Consider the following 19,813-nt stretch of genomic DNA (forward strand, 5'->3'; position numbering starts at 1 on the left):
CTCTCCATCTGGACAATGGAAGGTGAGACTTCCAGGGCCATCTAAATGTTTCTCTTTGATTCTTTCTTTGTATTCACTTTAGACGTTAAAAATAGCACTGGACCTAGCTAACAGCTTGGGAGACCCAGTCTGTGACGCATCCATCTACCATAGTGTAGAAGACATGGTCAGGTACGTCTGAGTATGAGGAATGCTTTGGTGAATAAATGAATATGAATCATTGTAATAATCCTGTTGTACAATGAAATCTGGTCCTTGTTCTGTGGGTCTTTGTTTCACTGATGAAAGGCCAGTTCCCAAAGGGCCTTGGGAAGCATGAGCTGTGCTATATTCAGGGGTGACCAAAGTATCCACTTATTTCACAGCCCGTATTCACATGAGCAAAAACAAATTTGGCCCTGAAAGATTATGGGGCGTTACAATGTGGTTTCCTAATTTAGATTCTTTCTGTAACAGGCTAAACCCTGATGTTTATCATCCACTTTTACCCCTCTAAAATCCGTTCTCCGAGGCTCAGGCGGAGGCACCTACCTCCCATCTGAGCCCATCCAGTGCCAATCAGAAGTTGTACATTAAGGACACTGTCTGTGATCCCTCCTTCCCGCAACACCCAGAATGGCGCTTCCTGTCTCCCTAATGCTCTCTGCTAAGTCTGGAATTGAAACATTGTCTCTTATATCTCAAAGCAGGTTTTAGCCATGATTAATGCAGTGGGGCTGGATGCACTTCGTCGATGTCTACACTTGCAACTGCACCATGTTCAGTGCTGGTTCAGCTGCAGCCATTGCTGACCCGTATGGGCAACAATGGGTAATTTTGCTAGTGTAGACAAGGCCTTTCTGTATAACAAGAACACAGTGAAGTAAGGTCTTATTTACATATCAAAGGAATCACGCTAAGGTCTGATTCCAGTTGGACAGACATGCTACAGTGCTTTCATGAATAGCCTCAAAGCACAGTGACACCATTAGGAGCTGTGCCTAAACCATGTTGTGTGTGGACATAATTTGATTAGGAACAAACCATGCTAAACCCTACTTACAAACTCATTAAAATATGGCCTAAGGACCCAACCCCACTACAAATATAACTGTAACCAGGATGCGATGCTTTCGTCTGACCCCTATCAATCAAAGTCTTTCCCAATCTGCTGTGAAAGAAAGCCTGTATGCTGTGCAAAGTCCTTCCTGGGGTTTGGCTTTATTAACAAAGAAATGAACAATAATACCACATAAAATTAGCTCAAACCTTCTTCCCAGACCTGACTGCTCCTAGCGTTCCTCCCTCAAGGCTGCTCAGCTCACACCCTAGATTCTCTTTCTTCACAGGCCCTCCCACCTCACTTATAGCCACGAGCATAGTAATGTCTGCCTCACTGAGTTAGTAGAAGATAAATTAACCTCTAGGAGGATCAATGCCTGCTAAGAAGGTGGGGTGTTCCAAGCTGGCAGGGGTTGCCTGATACATTTGATTACAAAAATCATAGTCGGGTAACACAGCAGCTTTTTTTCACAACACAGCTATATGTATCCATTCTTAGGATGTCCCGACAAAGACCTGAGGGAGCCGTCACCTTCCTTCCTTTTGGCAGCCTCACATTATTATTTGTATTGTGGTAGCACCCAGGAGCCCTAATCGTGGACCAGGACCCCATGGTAAAGTCATAGTGATGCTCCATCATTCTCACTTGCCACACGTCCATTGAACCTCTCTGAACTCTAGGCAACAGGGCGGGTGCTTCAGCCTACAGTCTGACTAACGAATGGTCCAGGGCAATGACCACAGAGTTGCCTCCCCGATGCGGTGGCTGAGATGTCTCATTTCTTTCCATTGGATACGCCAGAGGAGCCCGCTTTTCACAGTACAATTGAATAACCTCCATTCCTTCCAGGCACGTCCGACGGGCCTGTGATGAGTACTGCCCGATGGATTTATATATTAGATGTGCCCTAAAGAGGAGATGCTCTGCTTTCTAAACTCACTGCTTTTTCGCCCCCATATCCTCTCTTGTCATTGCAGTAAATCAAAGGCAGGTTTCCTGCGTCAGCTGATTAATGACTCCCAGTCCTTCCCTTCTGGTATCAATATTCCACACTTCTCCATAGAGAGCGGCCCCCCTGCTAGCCAGGTCCTTGTTATGGGACCCGATGACTACATTGTTGCAGTTGTAAGGTAAAGGATTTAGTTTTTCAGTCCCGGTGGGTTTAGAGATGGGAGAGCAGAGCAAAGAAAGTTCATTCAATGTGGTGTTGAGAGGAATGACTCCAGAGATTGGTCATGACAGACCTATTCCCATCACCTAACGCTCACTGGTTCAGCCTAGATCCTTCGTAATTGCCAGCCATTGCCATCTATGGCTGTTCAATGGCCTATCTGAAATAACTTGGTGGGCTTAGTCTAGTTCCTAATGAAGAGGTGTTCACATCACAGATTTCCACCTCTACCTGCCATCCTTAGCAGAAAGTCCCAAGATGACGGGAGCATGAAGACTGAAATAGCTTCTCACCTAGAGGTGACGGCTCCAGGCCCGTTGACAGGGGTGTGTGGAAGAATCTTGCACTGCTGCTACCCATGCTGTATCTGTTCCTTAAGGCTAAACAGAGACCTTCATTCTCTGGCGTTATCAGCTGGCACCTTTCACAAATACTAAAAAAAAAACCTATGGAAGATTCTCCACCAAGGTGGAAGGGGGAATCTGGGGTCGTGCTCTGACAGTACCAAGCCTTGGAATATTATATGAATTACTGGATGGGTTTTCACAAGGTTTCTTTGTCTTCCTTTTCAGTTCCCTGAACCGTCCATTTGGAAGTGGAATAATAACACCCTCTGGAATCCTTCTAAATAGTCAGATGTTGGATTTTTCCTGGCTGAATAGTACATTGAACCACTCCTCTCCTGGCCTGGTAATGAATTCCATGAAGAGTTCTGAATTTGAACTTGTTTGGTCTTGACTCTTTTTATTCTCAAATAACTTCCTCAATAAAAAAGAGAGGCTCTCTCGCTTTCTCTTCACTTTCCATGCTATCCAGCAGAGAAATAGAATATAGACTAAAGGAGGAGGTTACCTGTTTGTGTGATCTGGCTATGTGAAATATCATAGTATTGCAAGGAAACCATATAGAGTCTAGCATGGCTGCCATGTAGAAAGCACACTTCCCCCAGGCTGATCACACATTATATTGACTGGAAATAAGGATTATATTTGAAAATTATTGCTCTTCAGGTTGATAGAAAATGGAAACCACATCCTGAGGTCTCAGACAGAGAACATCATTGACCACTGCTGGTCACTTCCTGTGCTAAACTGTTGGGCGGTATTGCTATGCACTGTTAAACAGTTGCCACTTTCCACTCCAGAGGTGGTTGCATTTTAGTAGTGGGTAAAATGACTTCTGTATATAGTTTGTAAAGGGATTTAGGTGCCTTGGAATGAAAGGTATGAGATAAATGTAAACTAGTAGTAAACTAGATCACTTGATGATTACCTGTTCTGTTCATTCACTCTGGGGTACCTGGCATTGGCCGCTCTTGGAAGCCAGGATACTAGGCTAGATGGACCTTTGGTCTGACCCAGTATGGCAATTCTTATATTCTTATAGCAGTGAGAATGGCATCATAATCAAGCCAATAGTATTAGAGTTATTGACTCAGAAATGAAAAGAGAAACAAGCTAACATAAGCAATTTGGGCTATGGAAAATCTTTGTTGTGATCTGTTTAATAGTTTTGGGGGGTATTTTATTCACCAACAGAGGAATCTCATTCAGCCTGGAAAAAGACCCTTATCCTTTTTACTGCCCACTATTGTTCGACCATCTGAAGGGATGTGTGGGACTTATCTTTGTCTGGGAGCTAACAATGGCGACAAAGCCTTGAGCAGCATCACGCAGGTCAGTTTTGAGTACTGCAGCTGAGCATGTTCTGAACCACTTGCAATGGGGAAGGCCCAAGCTATCTTCCAGTGTTTCTTCATGCTGGTATTTGCATCCTCTGCCCCATGGGCGGCAGGTGGACCGCTCCTTCGGGGAGGCTAGCCCCATGACCCCACCCCTTCTGCATGAGCCCCTGTGGCTTGAGTCCTGAGTCCCTTCCCCCCCCACCCCCCGCCTCTCCTTTCCCACAGCCAGAGAAGACCCTGGCTGGCCAAAACCCGAGCCGTCCTCCCTACCCCCACCTCCAGAGGAGCCCCGGGCCGGTTTCAGCCTGCTGACTGATCCAAGTCCCAGCCATGACAGCCAGCCTGGGGCCGGAGCAGCCCCAGTTCAGTGTCCCGCAGCAGCAGCTGCCCCTGGCCTATTATACCCATGCTCTGCCCTGGGGGTTTCCCACACCAACAAGTTGGTTACCAGAACAAACATGAAATACACAATTCCTGTTTTTGAAGAGGTTAAAATATTGTCTTAATGTGCATTTAGTTCTGCTTCAAGGTAACAGCCGATGGAGTCTGAAGTCCTCTGGTAAAACATGGGCAGTGGTGTGCCGTGGAAGATGAGTTTCACTTGTAACGATACTCCCGGTTGAGTCATCTGCAGGGCATGAACCTGTGGGTCTAAAAGCACGAGGTCTGCTAGTCCAGTGGAAGCTGATGGCTCATATATGGTCGAGCCAGACTGTGTGAGCATAGGTTAAGCTTCCTCTTCCCCCACCTGCTGTCCCAAAGCATCTCACATCAGACCTAGAGGGAGAGTCACCAGGGTAGAAAGGAGAGCTCTGTTTCCCTCATTCAATCTTTGTACTTTCTGCTGAGGCTACCAACAAAAATGTTAACTGGTGTCAATGAGCAACAACTTTCTGTTGCTACTAGTCAGCCTGGATCCAAACGGGTGATCTAGAAATGGTCAGATCAGTCCTCTGAGCCATGCAGTCCTGGGTAATTGGTAATCTAAAGCTACATTTGCTGCAGTTTGTCCGTTCTTTTCACTAGGGTTGTCTACATGGCTAGTTAGTGTGCAGCAAGGTAGGGTGTGAATGTACAGCACTATGGAGCTTTTCGTGCATGGTACCAAGGTCTATATGGCCAGTTAGTTCACAACAGGCTAGTGTGGTGTACATCCACAACCTGGCTTGCTGCACACTAACTAGCTGTGTAGACAAGCCCTGGAACAAGGCTATGTGCCTTCTCTGATGACGGCTCTCAGAAATGTGGGAAGACAGAATCTTAGCAACCTCCATAAAGGTTGTATGACCTTCTACAACCTATTCAAAGGTCATCTTCTTAAAGAACTGTAGAAAATAGAACTGTTGTGTTGTGAGAACTGCAGGAGGATGGGAGTGGAATTTTGGTTCTTATCCCCAACAGAAGTTCAGTTTAGCACATTCCTTCCTGAAATCCTTCCTATTGTGAGCTCTGCAAATAGCTCTTCCTAATTTATCATTTGTAGTGAGACGGAGCACTTGCTGATGGCATGACTGTATATATAACAGCACTGGATTATTAAAAGGCAAGGGCAGAACTCAGCTTTACTCTGAGTGACTTTACCTCATCGAAGGCATTAGTCAGAGGAAGATTAAAGCCGCCCACTTGCCTCCTAATGTTCTATCAGAAGGGTTCACTTTTTGGTCATAAAAATACCTTTTCAGAGATTTCTCTGGAGTTTCAGCCTCATGACTCCTTCTGATTTAATGGGAACTATATGCAAAACCTCATGCAATTCTAGAAATATATCCCTTAGGGACTAATTTTTTTTTAAAAGGGGCCTCCAAAAATGTGCCTGCAGTATCCTCAGGTGCACCTATTTGCATGTATAAACACATGCATTTTGTTCATACAAAGTGGGTAATTGTGCAAAAAAACGTCCATTTGCCTGTGTACATCGGTACATTTGAAAATGTTGGGGTTGCAAATTAGGAAGCTGCTTTGGATGCTTATTCCTTAGTGTTTGAATCAAGTTGTTAATATTTGGGGTCTTTTTCTTGCGTAGGTTTTAGTAAATGTTTTAACACTTAACAAGAACCTGAGTGAGAGTCTGTCACTGGGTCGGCTACACCCACAGCTTCAATCCAACATCCTGCAAGTTGACAGTGAGTATGGAGATCAGCACTGATCTTGGTAGACTACATTTCTATCATGGCAAAAAACAAAGGGAATTTTCTTATACATCTGGGATTACTCTGCAGTCTGCCTCAAGGAGATATCATCTGTTTAAATGTACAATGCAGCTGGTGGGGAGAGGGAAGTCCATTTCAAATTACAGGGATTGGTGGGTAGGAGGGACAAATTTAAGGGACACAAAGTCAAATTTAAACTTCTAGCAATTTAGTCCATTTCTTGTACTCCTTCAGCTTTCACCTATATGGGTGAAATTGACTGGCATTACTTGTTCCATGATTTCCAAATCCTTCTTGTCATTCTTGGTGGACGTGGATCCAGCATTTTAGAACATTGTCTCATGTGCATCAAAGAAAGCGAAGGATTTGGAGATCTCAGGACAAGTCACCAGTTGGTGGATTTTGTTTCTGTAGGTAAAAGCTAAAGAAATAGACAAGTTCTAATTTAATGCCTTGAATTGTAAAAGGGACTGTGTGTTCCCAGCTTTGTGTGGACTGGTTAGGATGATTCCTGGTGTGCTAAAAAGAGATGGCAAGTGCCATAGAAGAGCTGTGCTCTCATGTTATCCGTACATCCAGTTTCAGTACAGCCAGGAGACCTCCACGCAGAAACATCCCACAGAGCTGACCGTTTTACGCAGAAGACTTGCTTCCTGTTCCTGTGTCTGTGCATCGCCATTCTTAGCCATTCTAAGTCTTCATCACATACAAACCGTCAAGTGTATATTCAAAGAGACAGTCGTTATGAGCTGGCATTTTTGAGCACCCTGCATATAGGATGAGCAGTACTTGTACGTTATGCTCAGCAATGAGATATAATAATGACCACATGGAACTGAAACAAAACAATAATAAAGTGTCATAGACATTGGAGATGGCAAAGATGTAGTAGGCTAACATCATTTTCCCAGCCAATTTGGGATTGGTCCTTTCTGGCTAATCTCCAGTGCTTTGTCCTGTCCAAATGTCCCAAAGTGATGGGATTACCCCCATCCCTCTAGTGAAGATTTTTTCCATAGTCTGGTAGATCTCACCATTAGCACATTTCTCCTGATATTTTTTCCTTTGCTTAATGTCATCCCATGCCTTCTAGCTATATCCCTTTATTCACACCAATTCCTCTCCCTTCTTGGTAGTCACACCCTTCAAATACTCATTTGCCCCTCCATCATCATTTGGCCAAGCTATATGTGTTCAGAGTCTTCCAGTCTTTCCTCATAAACCATTCACCTGGCTCTTAATAATTGTGTGGCTCTTCTCTGAAAACACCTCCAATGTACTGAGATCGTGGCACCACGTGTATCCAAATGAATGAGGCAAGACCAAGAACATGTTTTCAAACTGGCAGTCCTTTATTATAGCCAGAGTCTTCATACACGGTGGTGCCTGCCTCTCCTAGAGCTAGCTACAAGCAGCGTTACCCCCACAAATGCTTTTTCTTTTACTTTTCATTCTTCGTGCCCATAACTCCGCTCACCTACAACCTAGCTAGCAGGAAGAGGAAACCCATGATAATATCTTTCTGGTTCTCATGTGCTCAGAACTCTACCAGTCTAGATGTCTTTGCAGTGTTGCCAACTCTCCCAAGTTTATTATGAGTTTCACATTATTCAGTATTTTTCTTGAAGCTCCGTGTCCTGGAATTATGTAATTATGTGAAGATCTCTGCTTTCATAAAAAAAAAAAGCACCCCCCTCCCCAAAGTTTCTAGTCTTCATAGTTGCAGAGAAAAGCCTGAAAATGGGACTGGAATGTAATTTAAAAGCTCAGAAACCAGAAGACAATAAAAATCCAAAATTTACTATTTTAAAAAAAACTTCATGATTATTTTGTGGCCTGATTTGTGGTTTTTGAATGCTTCAGGTAGACAGTACTCTAAACCATACTCTTACCTACACTTTATATAGGTATAGTTATCATGAGATTTTTACTTAGTTTGTGATGATGTATCCTGAGCCAATTTGCAATCACACTTCAGGATTTATATTAAAATTGTGAAAGCACAACAAATAACAAAGCAGGGGAGGGAGGTAGAGAAAGTCAGGGTTCTATGAAAGGAACCAGGGAAGGAATTGCACTGTAGTTTATAAGGCTTGTACTTCTTGGCAGTTTGCATTTTTTGTGGTGTGTCTGTCTTGCCTTTGTAACTGTGTGTTCTTGGGGCAGGGACTGTCTTCTGGGTGTGTACAGTGAGGCCTCCAACTCTGGCTGGCGCCCTTAGCACTACTGGAATACAAATAATACATTATAGGGGAAATTCAGGTTGTGTCTCAGCTTTTAAATAATCTTGGTGCACAAAAATACATCTTAAATGATCAAAAACAACGAGTGATTTTGGGGGCCCAACTTGAGACTCCTGAACGGGGCCTTGATTTTCAGAAAGTGCTGAGCACCTGGAGCTCCAATTGCCTTCAACTGCCATTGCAGGGACGTGGCTGTTTGGAAAATCAGGCCCCAGTTATCTGAAGCACTCAAAACCTGAAGCACGCCAAGTAGGGAGCACTTTCTTGTTCCAGGCAAAGAGATTTCCACTTTGGCTTTACAGGCTCGAGAGCATCTCAACTTTTGACCCAAATCTCTGAACCCCCTGAAGTTCATCCATTAATACTTTTTGCCACACAGTTTATAAGGGGCATGAAAGACTTCTTCTCCTCTTGTGCTTAGGAAAAGGGGTGCTGGTTTCTGTCGGTTTTGTGAAGAATCTGAATGGTGCTGCTTCTAAACCTACTTTTAAGGTGGACTACACCTTTCCCCATACTCCTGTTTAATTCTGATAGCCCTAATATTTTATCCCAAATTAATCCCAAAGGCCTACAGTGAAGCCTACAGTGAAGTTCTGTCTGCTGGATTTTCATTTTCTTGCCCCACATTTATCCTATCATCAATTTTTGCAATGGCAGCAGTTTATTTTCCCCTTTCGTTGAGAAGGAGCATCCTTCACATCCCTAAGTGATCCTCCTATATCTCCCATTCCCACCCACACCCTCACTCAAGACTGCCTACCTTGACACTGCCCCATTAGATACTGTCTTTGCTGCTGAGAACTGGGTGTTCTGTCTTGAGACACTGCTTCTTACTAGGCCATTGAACTTGTACTCTTGTGATGCCTCTCTGCCTCCCAGATCCCAAAGAGTAGACACTGATGGGCATGTTCATTGGCACAATGGATACAAGGGTCGGCAACCTTTCAGAAGTGGTGTGCCGAGTCTTCATTTAGTCACTCTAATTTAAGGTTTCACGTGCCAGTCATACATTTTAACGTTTTTAGAAGGTCTCTTTCTATAAGTCTATAATATATAACTAAACTATTGTTGTATGTAAAGTAAATAAGGTTTTTAAAATGTTTAAGAAGCTTCATTTAAAATTAAATTAAAATGCAGAGCCCCCCCCGACCAGTGGCCAGGACTCGGGCAGTGTGAGTGCCACTGAAAATCAACTCGCGTGCGCCTTTAGCACGCATGCCATAGGTTGCCTACCCTTGGATTAGAAGCTTAAGGTAAAAACTTGGAACTCATGCAATAATGGCTTCAATTAAAATAACAACATCTAAAATCTTGACAGGTGAATTTCCCGAAGAAGATATTGAATTCCTTGAAGCCAGGGGTCATCAGGTATATAAAGTCGACGTGCTTTCCCTGGTTCATGGAGCCAGGAGAACCAACAACTTCATCATTGGTGTGAAAGACCCAAGAAGCATGGATGCTGCAGGAGCAACAATATTATAGCAACCTCCAGATGGTGCGTTCTTTGGATAAGGCTTTAAACAACAGCAACAAAAATTATGTGCATGTTCCGAAATGGCCCGGGGAGGAACGAGCAGTGTTTGCTGTGGGTTTCTGCATTGCTGAATAGACCTTCTGCATTTCCCCATCTCAAACAATGCAACAGTGGCTTGGAAAGCCACAATACAGCCCTTTGATTTTGTAAAAAATAATTTGAGTTGTAATAATCTCAGTTGTTATTAAAGGAATGCTAGGAATATACTTTTACTTTGACAGTGCCCCGTTAGCGATTTCAGTCATTTCAAATACCAACCTTAAACATTTTAATTTAACCAGCAGAAACATTAGCAAAGGAGATGACAAAAAGAACAAAATATTTTGTGCCAAACAGACAATTGCTGCTGTTGCTGTAATTTTCAACTCCCTCCTTTCCCGGGCTTGACACCCTTGTCTCATATAAGTCAATATATAATACAGATTGATGTACTGGCTCTAGGCAGTCGTACCTGGAACTTCAGGGATTTCTTTAATATTCCCCGTGGCTCAGCTGATTTTTACTAGCATGGATATTCCTATATCAATTCCCATTCATGCATCACTACACATCTTTAGTACCCTTATGTCTCCTTCACCCTCAATGTTTTGACTTAATTTATTGCATAGACTCATTGGGATCTGGACTTGGAGTCAGACTACATCTACACTGGCAAAAATAGCACCCGTAATTCACCACTGGTGCCCCCAAAAGAGAAACACTGGGGGTGGCCACAGTGCAAGTTGTAGTGTAGAAAGCGTTCATGTAGAGTCAGGGCTTTTTTAACACTGTCTCATCTAACCCTGCTCTGAAAAGGTGAATCCCTTGCTTTCATGAGCACCACTTCAAACCAGTGCTTAGATGCTGTTGTCGTGGGTGCGTTAGAAAACGTAAGTTATAGAGATAAGACAGGAAACAAAGCAAACACTACTTACATCATTTTTTTTTTTTGAGTCCCCAACATCCAAGACAGGTTGAAGGAAGCATTCAGCATTTGACTTGTCAATAAAAATGAGGAAATAAAAAGCATGATCATGATCATTGCACAGATTGATTCTGGTCACCTTTGGAGCACCTCCTTTTCTTTCCACCAGTAAATTATAGACAGTCACCCAGCACTTTAAGATTTTTTAAAATTATTTTTGTCATTGTTTTCACAGCCTATCGTGTACTGGTTTCCTTCATGATGTTAATATATCTATGGCCACTGTACATATTGTATATGTATGTCTGCTTATGGTTGTCTTGGTATTTCATGTGATGCTTTTATGAAAAGAATTCCAGATCTTCTCACCCTGGAGAGACCAATAGGCTAGAATCTTGTGAATACTGTTTTGTTCATATTATACCAGGGGTGGCCACACTGTGACTCGCGAGCCACATGCGGCTCTTTGACCGTTATAGTGTGGCTTGCAGAGCCCCACCCCCATTCTCCACTTACCAAACTGGGGGAGGGGAGCTTGGGACCTCTGCCCTGTAGCGGGGTGATGGGGTAGGGGTTTCTGCCCAGTGGGGAGGGGGCTTCAGTCCTGCAGAGCACACCTGCCGGTCTCGGGGCTTCAGCAGGAGCAGGACTGAAGCCCCGAGGCCTGTCAGGTGCATCTTATGGGGATGAAGCCCTGGGGCCCAGCAGGCGGGCCCCGACTCTCAAACTTCTGAAGATTGTCATATGCGGTTCAGAGGGTCAGTAAGTTTGGCCATCCCTGTCTTATACCTTTTTATGGCTCAAGTGCGGTTTAATGGGGAGGAGTATGGGGAGGAGTATGCTGTATCTTCTTAAGGGGATCAATGAACTAACAGATTATCAAACTAATAATTCTTTGCACTTATGTAGTTTCTGTTAGCTGAGGATCTCAACATTTTACAAACGTTAACTAATAAAGTCACACCACACCCTGTTGAGGTACGAAAGACATACCAGAGAGATCCCTTTCATGCACTACTGAAATGCAGACACCTCTAAGGTAGGACAAGGTGGCTATTAAGCAGACATGAATAAACTAAAATATTTTGCATCACAAATCATAGAATCATAGAGTTAGAAGGGACTGCAAGGGTCATCTAGTCTAACCCCCTTATCTAGTCTAATTTCCATGATGACTCAGTGTGGGTCAGTTATCAGCCAAGTAGTACTGCAGGAGAAAGGAGAACTGCTGTAGTGAAAGCTGCATACGGCATTCATAACACTCTGCATGGTTTGGAGCAGACTTTGTAAGGCTTACTAGGGAAGGGAGGGAGGCATTTTTGTGCATTGATCCTCATGGGTTGAAATCTGGGATTTTTCTAGGACAATGACAGCAATGATCTGTCCCCCATATATGGAGGTTTACTGAACATGATTGTAAAACAAGTGTTCCAGGAATTGTTGTTTATAGTGATCCAAAAGAGTGCACATTACTTTACAGCTCAGTTGGAAAGATAAAAGTCCTATTTGCAAATCGAATTCTTCTTTTCACCAGTATAGTTCTGACACTGAGCCCTGAAGGACAATTTACAAGTAAAGACTCTGGTTCTGATCCATCAGAGCACTTAAGTGACCCCAAACCTGGAATTTCAGTAGGATTATTCAAATGTGGTAAAGTTAAGCATTTTCCTAAGTGCACTGTTGGATCAGGGCCTATACTGGGAAGGTGAGAAAATTAAGAGAAACAGGGAGATGGTATTATACCCAAAGGCCACATCTAACAGAAACAAAGGCCTTATGAATAGTTTCCTATTCACTCTGGTTAAAAAGTGGTGTCAGTATAGCATATATTTGACAAAGAGTCACTTGTCATTGAAGCTTGGTCAGAAAATTTCTACTAGGACCAGCATCTCTAATCTTGGTAGTCAATTTCGTATGGCAAGATCCATTGAATTTCATTTTAGTTCATTTCATTTTAATTCTACTAGAAAATACATAGTATTGCCTCATGTACAAATGAGACAAATATTGTGAAATTAAAGGGCCATATTCTAACCTTAAAAAACAAATTCTGCTTTTAGGGACATATATGTTAATATGCAGTAATTCCATTGACTTCAGTGGACTTCAATTTGCTACACCATGAGAGCAGAATTTGACCCTTAGTCTTTATGCAGAATTAAGCCTTGATATCACTGGGGAGAACACACAGAACAATAGTATGACATGGCCCGAAGACAATTGATATTACATTTTAGTAAAAATGCCTTTACCGTTTGTATCGTGATCTTGGAAGTGACTGAAAAAGCAATGCAGGTCAAACTCTTTACCATCCATTTACAATGTTGTAAAATCAGAGTAATACACTAATGTACATCAGGAATACCTGAGATCAGAACCCGGCCTTGAGTGTCTAGTCAATTAATTAATGATTTCCCACAGAAGCTCAATGCAGTTAATGAATGCAGCTTCAGAGCAACATTTCAGTGGTTTTAATACAGTAGTGCATTTCTTCTCCCAATTGTGCCAAACACAGACTGCTATGTATAAAGCTCTAAAGGTAAGGATATATACAATGGGTAAGAATGACATCAAGCAACTTGTGTATGTGTAACAATTATTTTGTTTTACCCTACATTCCCTCTTCTGTTCTGGAGAATCTGTTCTCCCAGTACAGCCAGTGTTTAATTTGTAATGAAAGGTGCCGGGGCTCAAGTAATTTTTTTACATTCATAACAGGTTCAGCAAGCCCAGAGGTGCTGGGACTATGAACTGCCAAGCCTAGAGGTGCCAGGGCTCAGCCTGGGCACAACTTAAGCACTGAGTACAGCCAAGGTCCACTGAAGAAGGATTTTCGGCCCAATTTTCACCTCACTTACATCAGTTTCACACCAGTGCAACTCCAGGGACTTCAGTAGATTTACTCTGGATTTACATTAGTCTGAAGGATAGATGAATCAGGCCTCTTAAGCATAACTAGATAAAACTCATAACCTTTTCATAGAGGACAAGATTATAGCACAAATCAGAAATAAGGTGGTTTTTTTTTTACCTATTAAAAGTCTGACTTAGGGGGAAGTGCTGCTATAGTGGCTGAATGTTTACTTTGCAATGGTTTTGAGAAAGTTCTATACATCAGCAAAGGGTTTCTTGTTATAGGCCAGAGAAAGGAGCACATTGGGAGGGCAGCTTTCAGAAGGAGTAACAGATTGTCATGATCCTTAAAAAAAAAAAAAAAAAAAAAAAAAAAACTCTGTGGATAGGGCAGATGAGGAGGCTCAATGGTGGAACCTCCAATAACAAGGCTATCTGCCAACATAGAGCCCTCCAGTGTTCAGCCCTTGTGCAGAAGGGAATGATTTCCACAGGGATACTTAGGAGGGAGAAAGTCCCTCAGCGACAGTAACTTCTTCCAGCCTGAAGCCCTTCAAGATAAGGAGGAAGTTAATCTAACTGAGGACAGTCCTTTATCTTAGTGCAAATCTTCCACAAGGGGGTCTCAGACCACCAGCTGCAAGAAAACTTCAGGGAGCTGGTTCCTCTAGTATAGCTAAACTATACTGTGCCTGTCACTTTGGTATCTACATGTCATCTTCCTTTTTCCTACCTAGACAGAAGTATGTGCAGAATGGTAAGAAAGCAATTAAAATCTCATCAAAACATGTCTGCTCCCCACTCCCTCTCCCCATATTTGTTAAAGAGACCACGTACAGATTCTAGACTAGGACTCACTTTTTGCAGTTCCACTGTGGGCATGGAGCGATTAAGTTCTTATAACAGAATTGTTACATAGTATTTCATTTTGGAAAATCCATACATGGTCATGAATACAAGTGTAACGATGCCACATTTATTGTACAGGATCATTTTTATTTGAAAATACTGACCTATGAAATTGCATTGTAATCATAGCCGTGAGTTTGATTGTATTGAAATCACATGTATTTGTGCATTTTTTCACATACAATGAAAAAAGGCTGAAATAAATGCAGTTTTCTTTTTGTATTATGCACTCACGATGTACTTGTTTCATCCTTTATAGTGTTCTATTGATAGATTGCATTGTATTATTATTTGTATTACTGTAATGCCTAGAGGCCCAAAATTGCACTAGGGACTCTATGTACATCTACTGAGAAACAATCCCGGCCCCAAAGAACGTAGATCTCAGTGTATTTTATAGAAGGAGCCAGCACAGTAGCCCCAGCTCCAAACATCCCCAATTTGGGTCCACATTTTGTGGCTCTACTTTTTCAACTAAACGAAGTAAGATTTGGTTTGAAAGGTTAATATACCGTATGTGCACATCTATTTCTCATATCACGTATGTCTTTCCAGTGGTGCGGTACATTTGTTTCAAATATAAAAACAAATGGTGTGTGTCGGATGTGTTAAAGGGGATACTGCTCTTAACATTTTTTAAAAAGAAATATTTATTCTTTTCTTACAAACAGGTGAGAAAGATCCTCTCTTAGGACTATTCTCAAATGTCCCTCGTAGGCTACACATCCCTGTGGCCTTTCTTAAAAACACTGGGCCTGCTTCTGATCTCACTCACACCTGGGTAAATCAGGAGTAACCCTACTAAAGCCAGAGGCTCAAGCAGTGCTCAGCACAGGAACAGATGGGAGGAGCCTTCAGCCACCTTTGTACCTCTTCATATTTTGGGTCCCTTTGGCTCAAATTAGAACAGCCTCAGGAGTGAAATTCAGCTACTGGGGGAAAGCAGGGCAGCGGCACTGAAGTGACACCATTGGCTAGACCTACAATAGAGAATTGAGCTGGTCACATACAACTGGTTAAAGGACAGATGACTCTGTTTGTCCACACTAGCCCATAAACACACTAGTGTTTTCCTAAAGCAGTTCAGTTGCAATGCATTCTGGGAATTTGTCCCACAAGGCACAAATCACTGAAGAAGTGGCCTGTCTTGAGCATAAAGAGATGCTGTCAGGAGTGAAACAACCATTACTGCTCCTTTCACAGCTGCCTCAGCCTGTAAACCTCCTTTACTTCACTGACAGAACGTCTCCTTTCTCCCTCCCCCGCAAGCAGGGCCAGCTCCAGGCACCAGCTTAACAAGCAGGTGCTTGGGGCGGCCAAGGGAGAGGGGCAGCACCTGCAGCAGGCAATTCGGGGGCAGCAGGTCCCTCGCTCCCTGTAGGAGTGAAGGACCTGCTGCCGAACTGCTGCCACCGATCGCGCCTTATAATTCCCCCACTTAAAATCCCTCTGACCCTGAGCCTCCTGCAATGGCCCTGACACCCGCTCAATGTGTCTGCAGTTGATGAATCACATTTGATTTGCTGGCTGCAAATATTGGTCTGACAAACTAAGGTGAAAGTCAGACTGTCAACCAGAGCCCACAGCTGGACTGCCAGCTACAGATGCTTTCAACATAGTCCTGCATTGGGGGTCTCCCATTCAGACTAACCCCCTTCACGCTGATGCCACCTCCTCCCCCCTTCAGCCTTGAGGAACATGTTTCCCCTCACCTGCATGGAGAAGCTGATCTCTGGATTCTTTGATGGAGAACTGGTTCTTTGTCAAAAAAAGCTGCTTAATCTTAATCATATAGTGTTTGCAGGGCCAGCTCCAGGCACCAGCCCTCCAAACATGTGCTTGGGGCGGCACCTGGAGGGGGGCGGCACTCACCCGGGGAGAGCAGGGCCGCGGTCGCGCTCGCCGCCTTCCTCCCGGTGCTCCGGCCGGTCGGGGAGAGCGGAACCGCGGCTGGGCTCGCCGCCCTCCCCCGGCGCTCTGGCCAGCCGGGGAGAGCGGGGCCGCCCTCCCCCGGCGCTCTGACCGGCCGGTGAGAGCGGGACCACGGCCGGGCTCTCCGCCCTCCTCCCGGTGCTCTGGCCACCGGGGAGAGCGGAGCCGCGGCCAGGCTCGCCGCCCTCCCCCGGCGCTGCGGCCAGCCGGGGAAAGCGGGGCCGCCCTCCCCCGGCGCTCTGGCCGGCCGGGGAGAGCAGGGCCGCGGCCGGGCTCGGCGCCCTCCCCTGCCACGCTCCCCGCCGTGGGCGGCGGGGGGCGGCAGGAGGCTTTTTTGCCTGGGGCGGCAAAAAAGCCAGAGCCGGCCCTGAGTGTTTGTGCCAGCTCTGGCCTTCTTTACAGGGATATACGGCCCACAGGAAAAAGTATTTTACAGAGCCCAAATTAGACAATAATTTACTGTAAAGTGTCATCCCCTACTCTCTACAAGGCCCCAATTCTTTAAGATGCTAATGGCACTCAAAACCTCACAGTTGGACTCTGATTCTACGTGCCATTAGACATGAAGTAGCTTTTCTACATATACAAGCCTCCCAGGGCCAGATCCTGAAGTCAGAGCACTTACATGATTAGCTCAAAGGGTAGAGTGATGACAAATCATCACACATAGTATCATACTGGCAGTTAAACTCTTTAATTGAAAAATAATGCATCTGGCTAATTATTACTATTTATGCATTGATAATGTGTTGGCTGCTAACCTAGACACATAAATTACAACAGTCTCTGCCTCAAGGAGTTTGCAATCTAGACACAAGAGAATAAAGGGTGCAGAAGGAAACCTAAAGAAGGTAGGGATTTTTTGTTTGTTTGTTTGTTTTAAAAAAAGATTCTAATCTAACACTTCATTTCTTTCAGTGTGGGCTGGTTTTGTGGGGTTGGTGGAGATTAGAACATGAAGAGGGACTTCCCACATTGGGGGCAGCACAGACAAAGGTATGAAGACAGGAGTGGTAAAAGGATGATTTTCAGACCCTAAAGAGGTCCGGTCTAAACTTTAGTATAGCTGGTTTCTCAGGATTGTAAACTTTCGATGTGTAAACTGCCTGAACAGATAGGAAATTGAATAAAACAGAGCACAGGGAGCTGCTATTCTTATAAACAATATTCCAGGCAAACAGGAACTCAGTGGTGTAAAATCAAATGTGCCTAAAGCTCCTCTTCTTGTCAGATTCTGAATGAGGCTCCCTCCCTCTTTTCTGCTGAGCTGTCAGAAGGAATCCCCTCACAGCTTCATTCTTCAGCAGGCTGTAGGCAGACAAAGGCTCCCAGTATGACCCAGAGGAAAGAAACAGGTACTAAAGCCCAGATCCTCAAAGGTGCCTAACTCCCAAAGGCCTAGTTCCTTTAACGATCAGGGCTCAAAGGACTAGCTGCACAAATGTTCTCCAATGAAAAGCACTAAGAACACACCTCCAGAAAGGGTGTTGACTGGAGCTGTAAGGCCCAGATCCACAATGGTAGCCAATGATTTCAATGGAAGTTAGGAGCCTAAATACCTCTGTGGATCTGGGCCCAGGGCCGCAAGTGGGGCACTTTGCCCCGGGCCCTGGGCCCCCACAGGAATATAGTATTCTATAGTATTGGAACTTTTTTTTATGGAAGGGGCCCCCAAGATTGCTTTGCCCCAGGCCCCCTGAATCCTTTGGGCAGCCCTGTCTGGGCCTAAATCCCTATTTGAGTCTTGATTGCCTGAGAGTTCATGAAGATCTGACTTCTGTTCCCAATGTCACAGATGTCCTGTATTACCTTAGCACTACTTGTATGAATACAGGTTTGTAGCATTAGGCACAAAATCCTATAGCTGCTGATCTTTCAAGCTATTCTTCATGGATAGACCTTTATCCTTTGCAAAGACTCACTGAAGTCACTGGCTCTCCACACAAGTGCAGAGATCTGCCCATATGGTACAGCTTGCAGTACTGAGGAGATACTAATTAGCTACATACACACACATTTTAAAAATCCCCAGTGTGATCTTCGACAAGTCTAAGGCCATGTCTATACTAGCGAGCTTACAGCGGCACAGCTGTACCAATGCAGCTGCACCACTGTAAGATCGCACATGTAGCCACTCTATGCAGGCGGGAGAGAGCTCTCCCGTTGACATAATAAAACCACTTTCAGCAGCAGCGGTAGCTATGTCACAGGAGAAACTCTCCCGCTGACTTAGCTCTGTTCACACCGGTGCTTCTGTCAGTGTAACTTACGTCACTCGGGGTGGGTTTTTTTTCACACCCCTGAGCGACATAGGTTATAGTGACAAAAGTGATAATGTAGACATGGCCTAAGTTTCTCAGTTTACCCATCTGTAAATCAGAGCTAACAATACCTACCCTGAGAGATGTTGTATGGCATGATCTAATAATGTTTATTAAGTGCTTTGAGATCCTCAGAGGGAAGCATTATAGTTATTTAAATATTACAACCTACTAGTTTTCTGTAAAGGTTTCCGTTTTCCTTTACAGCCTGGTCCAGGAAATGCCTTTTGTTTATTTGCAGAATTGGTTACAAAACCAACAGCATCCTAAGTCATGAGGTGTGAGGCAAGTCTCAGTGGTTTGGAGTTGGGGGGGATGCTCCTCAAGTGAGATACATTTTAGGGCAGTATTTAAAACCTTTGTTGTTGCACTGAGCGGGAGGGAGATTTTCCTCTCATGTAGATACACTGTAATTAATGATACAATTCTGCTATAGGGTGTGGTGTGTAGTTATCAGGGGTGCCTATCAGGAGTGGTACTCTCCTCAAGTCTCACTCGTTGGTAGGGGAAGGGCTTTTAATGTGGGTTTCATTGCAAGGCCTGGCACATAGGGTGATGGGATTTGTGGTGGGGGTCAGACCTCTCAGCAGAGATGGGGTGGGAATCTCTCAGAATTTCAGGCTAAGTGCTTCCCTTGGGCGTGAAGGTGGTGAATGGGGGGGGGGGGGTGAGTTTTGGGTGACTGGAGGTGGCTGTGGAGTAGTGCTATCTCCATGGAGAAAAGGAATGATCTTTCTTCCTGCTCCTACCCACTGTGTGGGACTGAGGGGCCTTCCCAAGTAGCTGGAGGGGAGGTCCCCAACTCAAGGGATGTCTTTGATGCTGAGGAGGGGGCATCCCAGTCTCTCTCAATGGGGGATGGTGGTGGTGAGTTTCTTCACTAGGGTGCCTGTGGGAGGGTGGAGAAGGACAGGTATCTTCTACTTTCAGCGGTGGGTGGGGTGATGCTTTCCTGTGGGGGTGCCGCCCCAGTCTCTCTCGGTGGGGGGAAGGTCAGGCTGTGCCCTGGGGCTGTCCGGGGTCTCTCTCAGTGGTGTGGTCAGACTGTGTCCTGCGGGGGGGGGGGGGGG

At 44.5% G+C, this 19,813-nt stretch overlaps 1 protein-coding gene across 2 annotated transcripts in view; it reads left to right on the forward strand.

Annotated features, from left to right (window-relative positions):
* Positions 1 to 14,712, forward strand: part of GGT7 (gamma-glutamyltransferase 7) — a 56,282-nt gene extending 41,570 nt beyond the window's left edge. For both annotated transcript variants that reach the window (XM_034787448.1, XM_034787449.1), the window contains exons 10-15: positions 83 to 171; positions 2,020 to 2,172; positions 2,786 to 2,903; positions 3,752 to 3,889; positions 5,921 to 6,020; positions 9,609 to 14,712. In XM_034787448.1, the coding sequence (XP_034643339.1) occupies positions 83 to 171; positions 2,020 to 2,172; positions 2,786 to 2,903; positions 3,752 to 3,889; positions 5,921 to 6,020; positions 9,609 to 9,772 (762 nt within the window). In that variant the 3' untranslated portion in view covers positions 9,773 to 14,712. The remainder of the gene's footprint in view (positions 1 to 82; positions 172 to 2,019; positions 2,173 to 2,785; positions 2,904 to 3,751; positions 3,890 to 5,920; positions 6,021 to 9,608) is intronic.
* The last annotated feature ends 5,101 nt before the right edge of the window (positions 14,713 to 19,813 follow it).

Source organism: Trachemys scripta, chromosome 12 (genome assembly GCF_013100865.1).
Source record: "Trachemys scripta elegans isolate TJP31775 chromosome 12, CAS_Tse_1.0, whole genome shotgun sequence".
Lineage (NCBI taxonomy): Eukaryota > Metazoa > Chordata > Testudines > Emydidae > Trachemys > Trachemys scripta.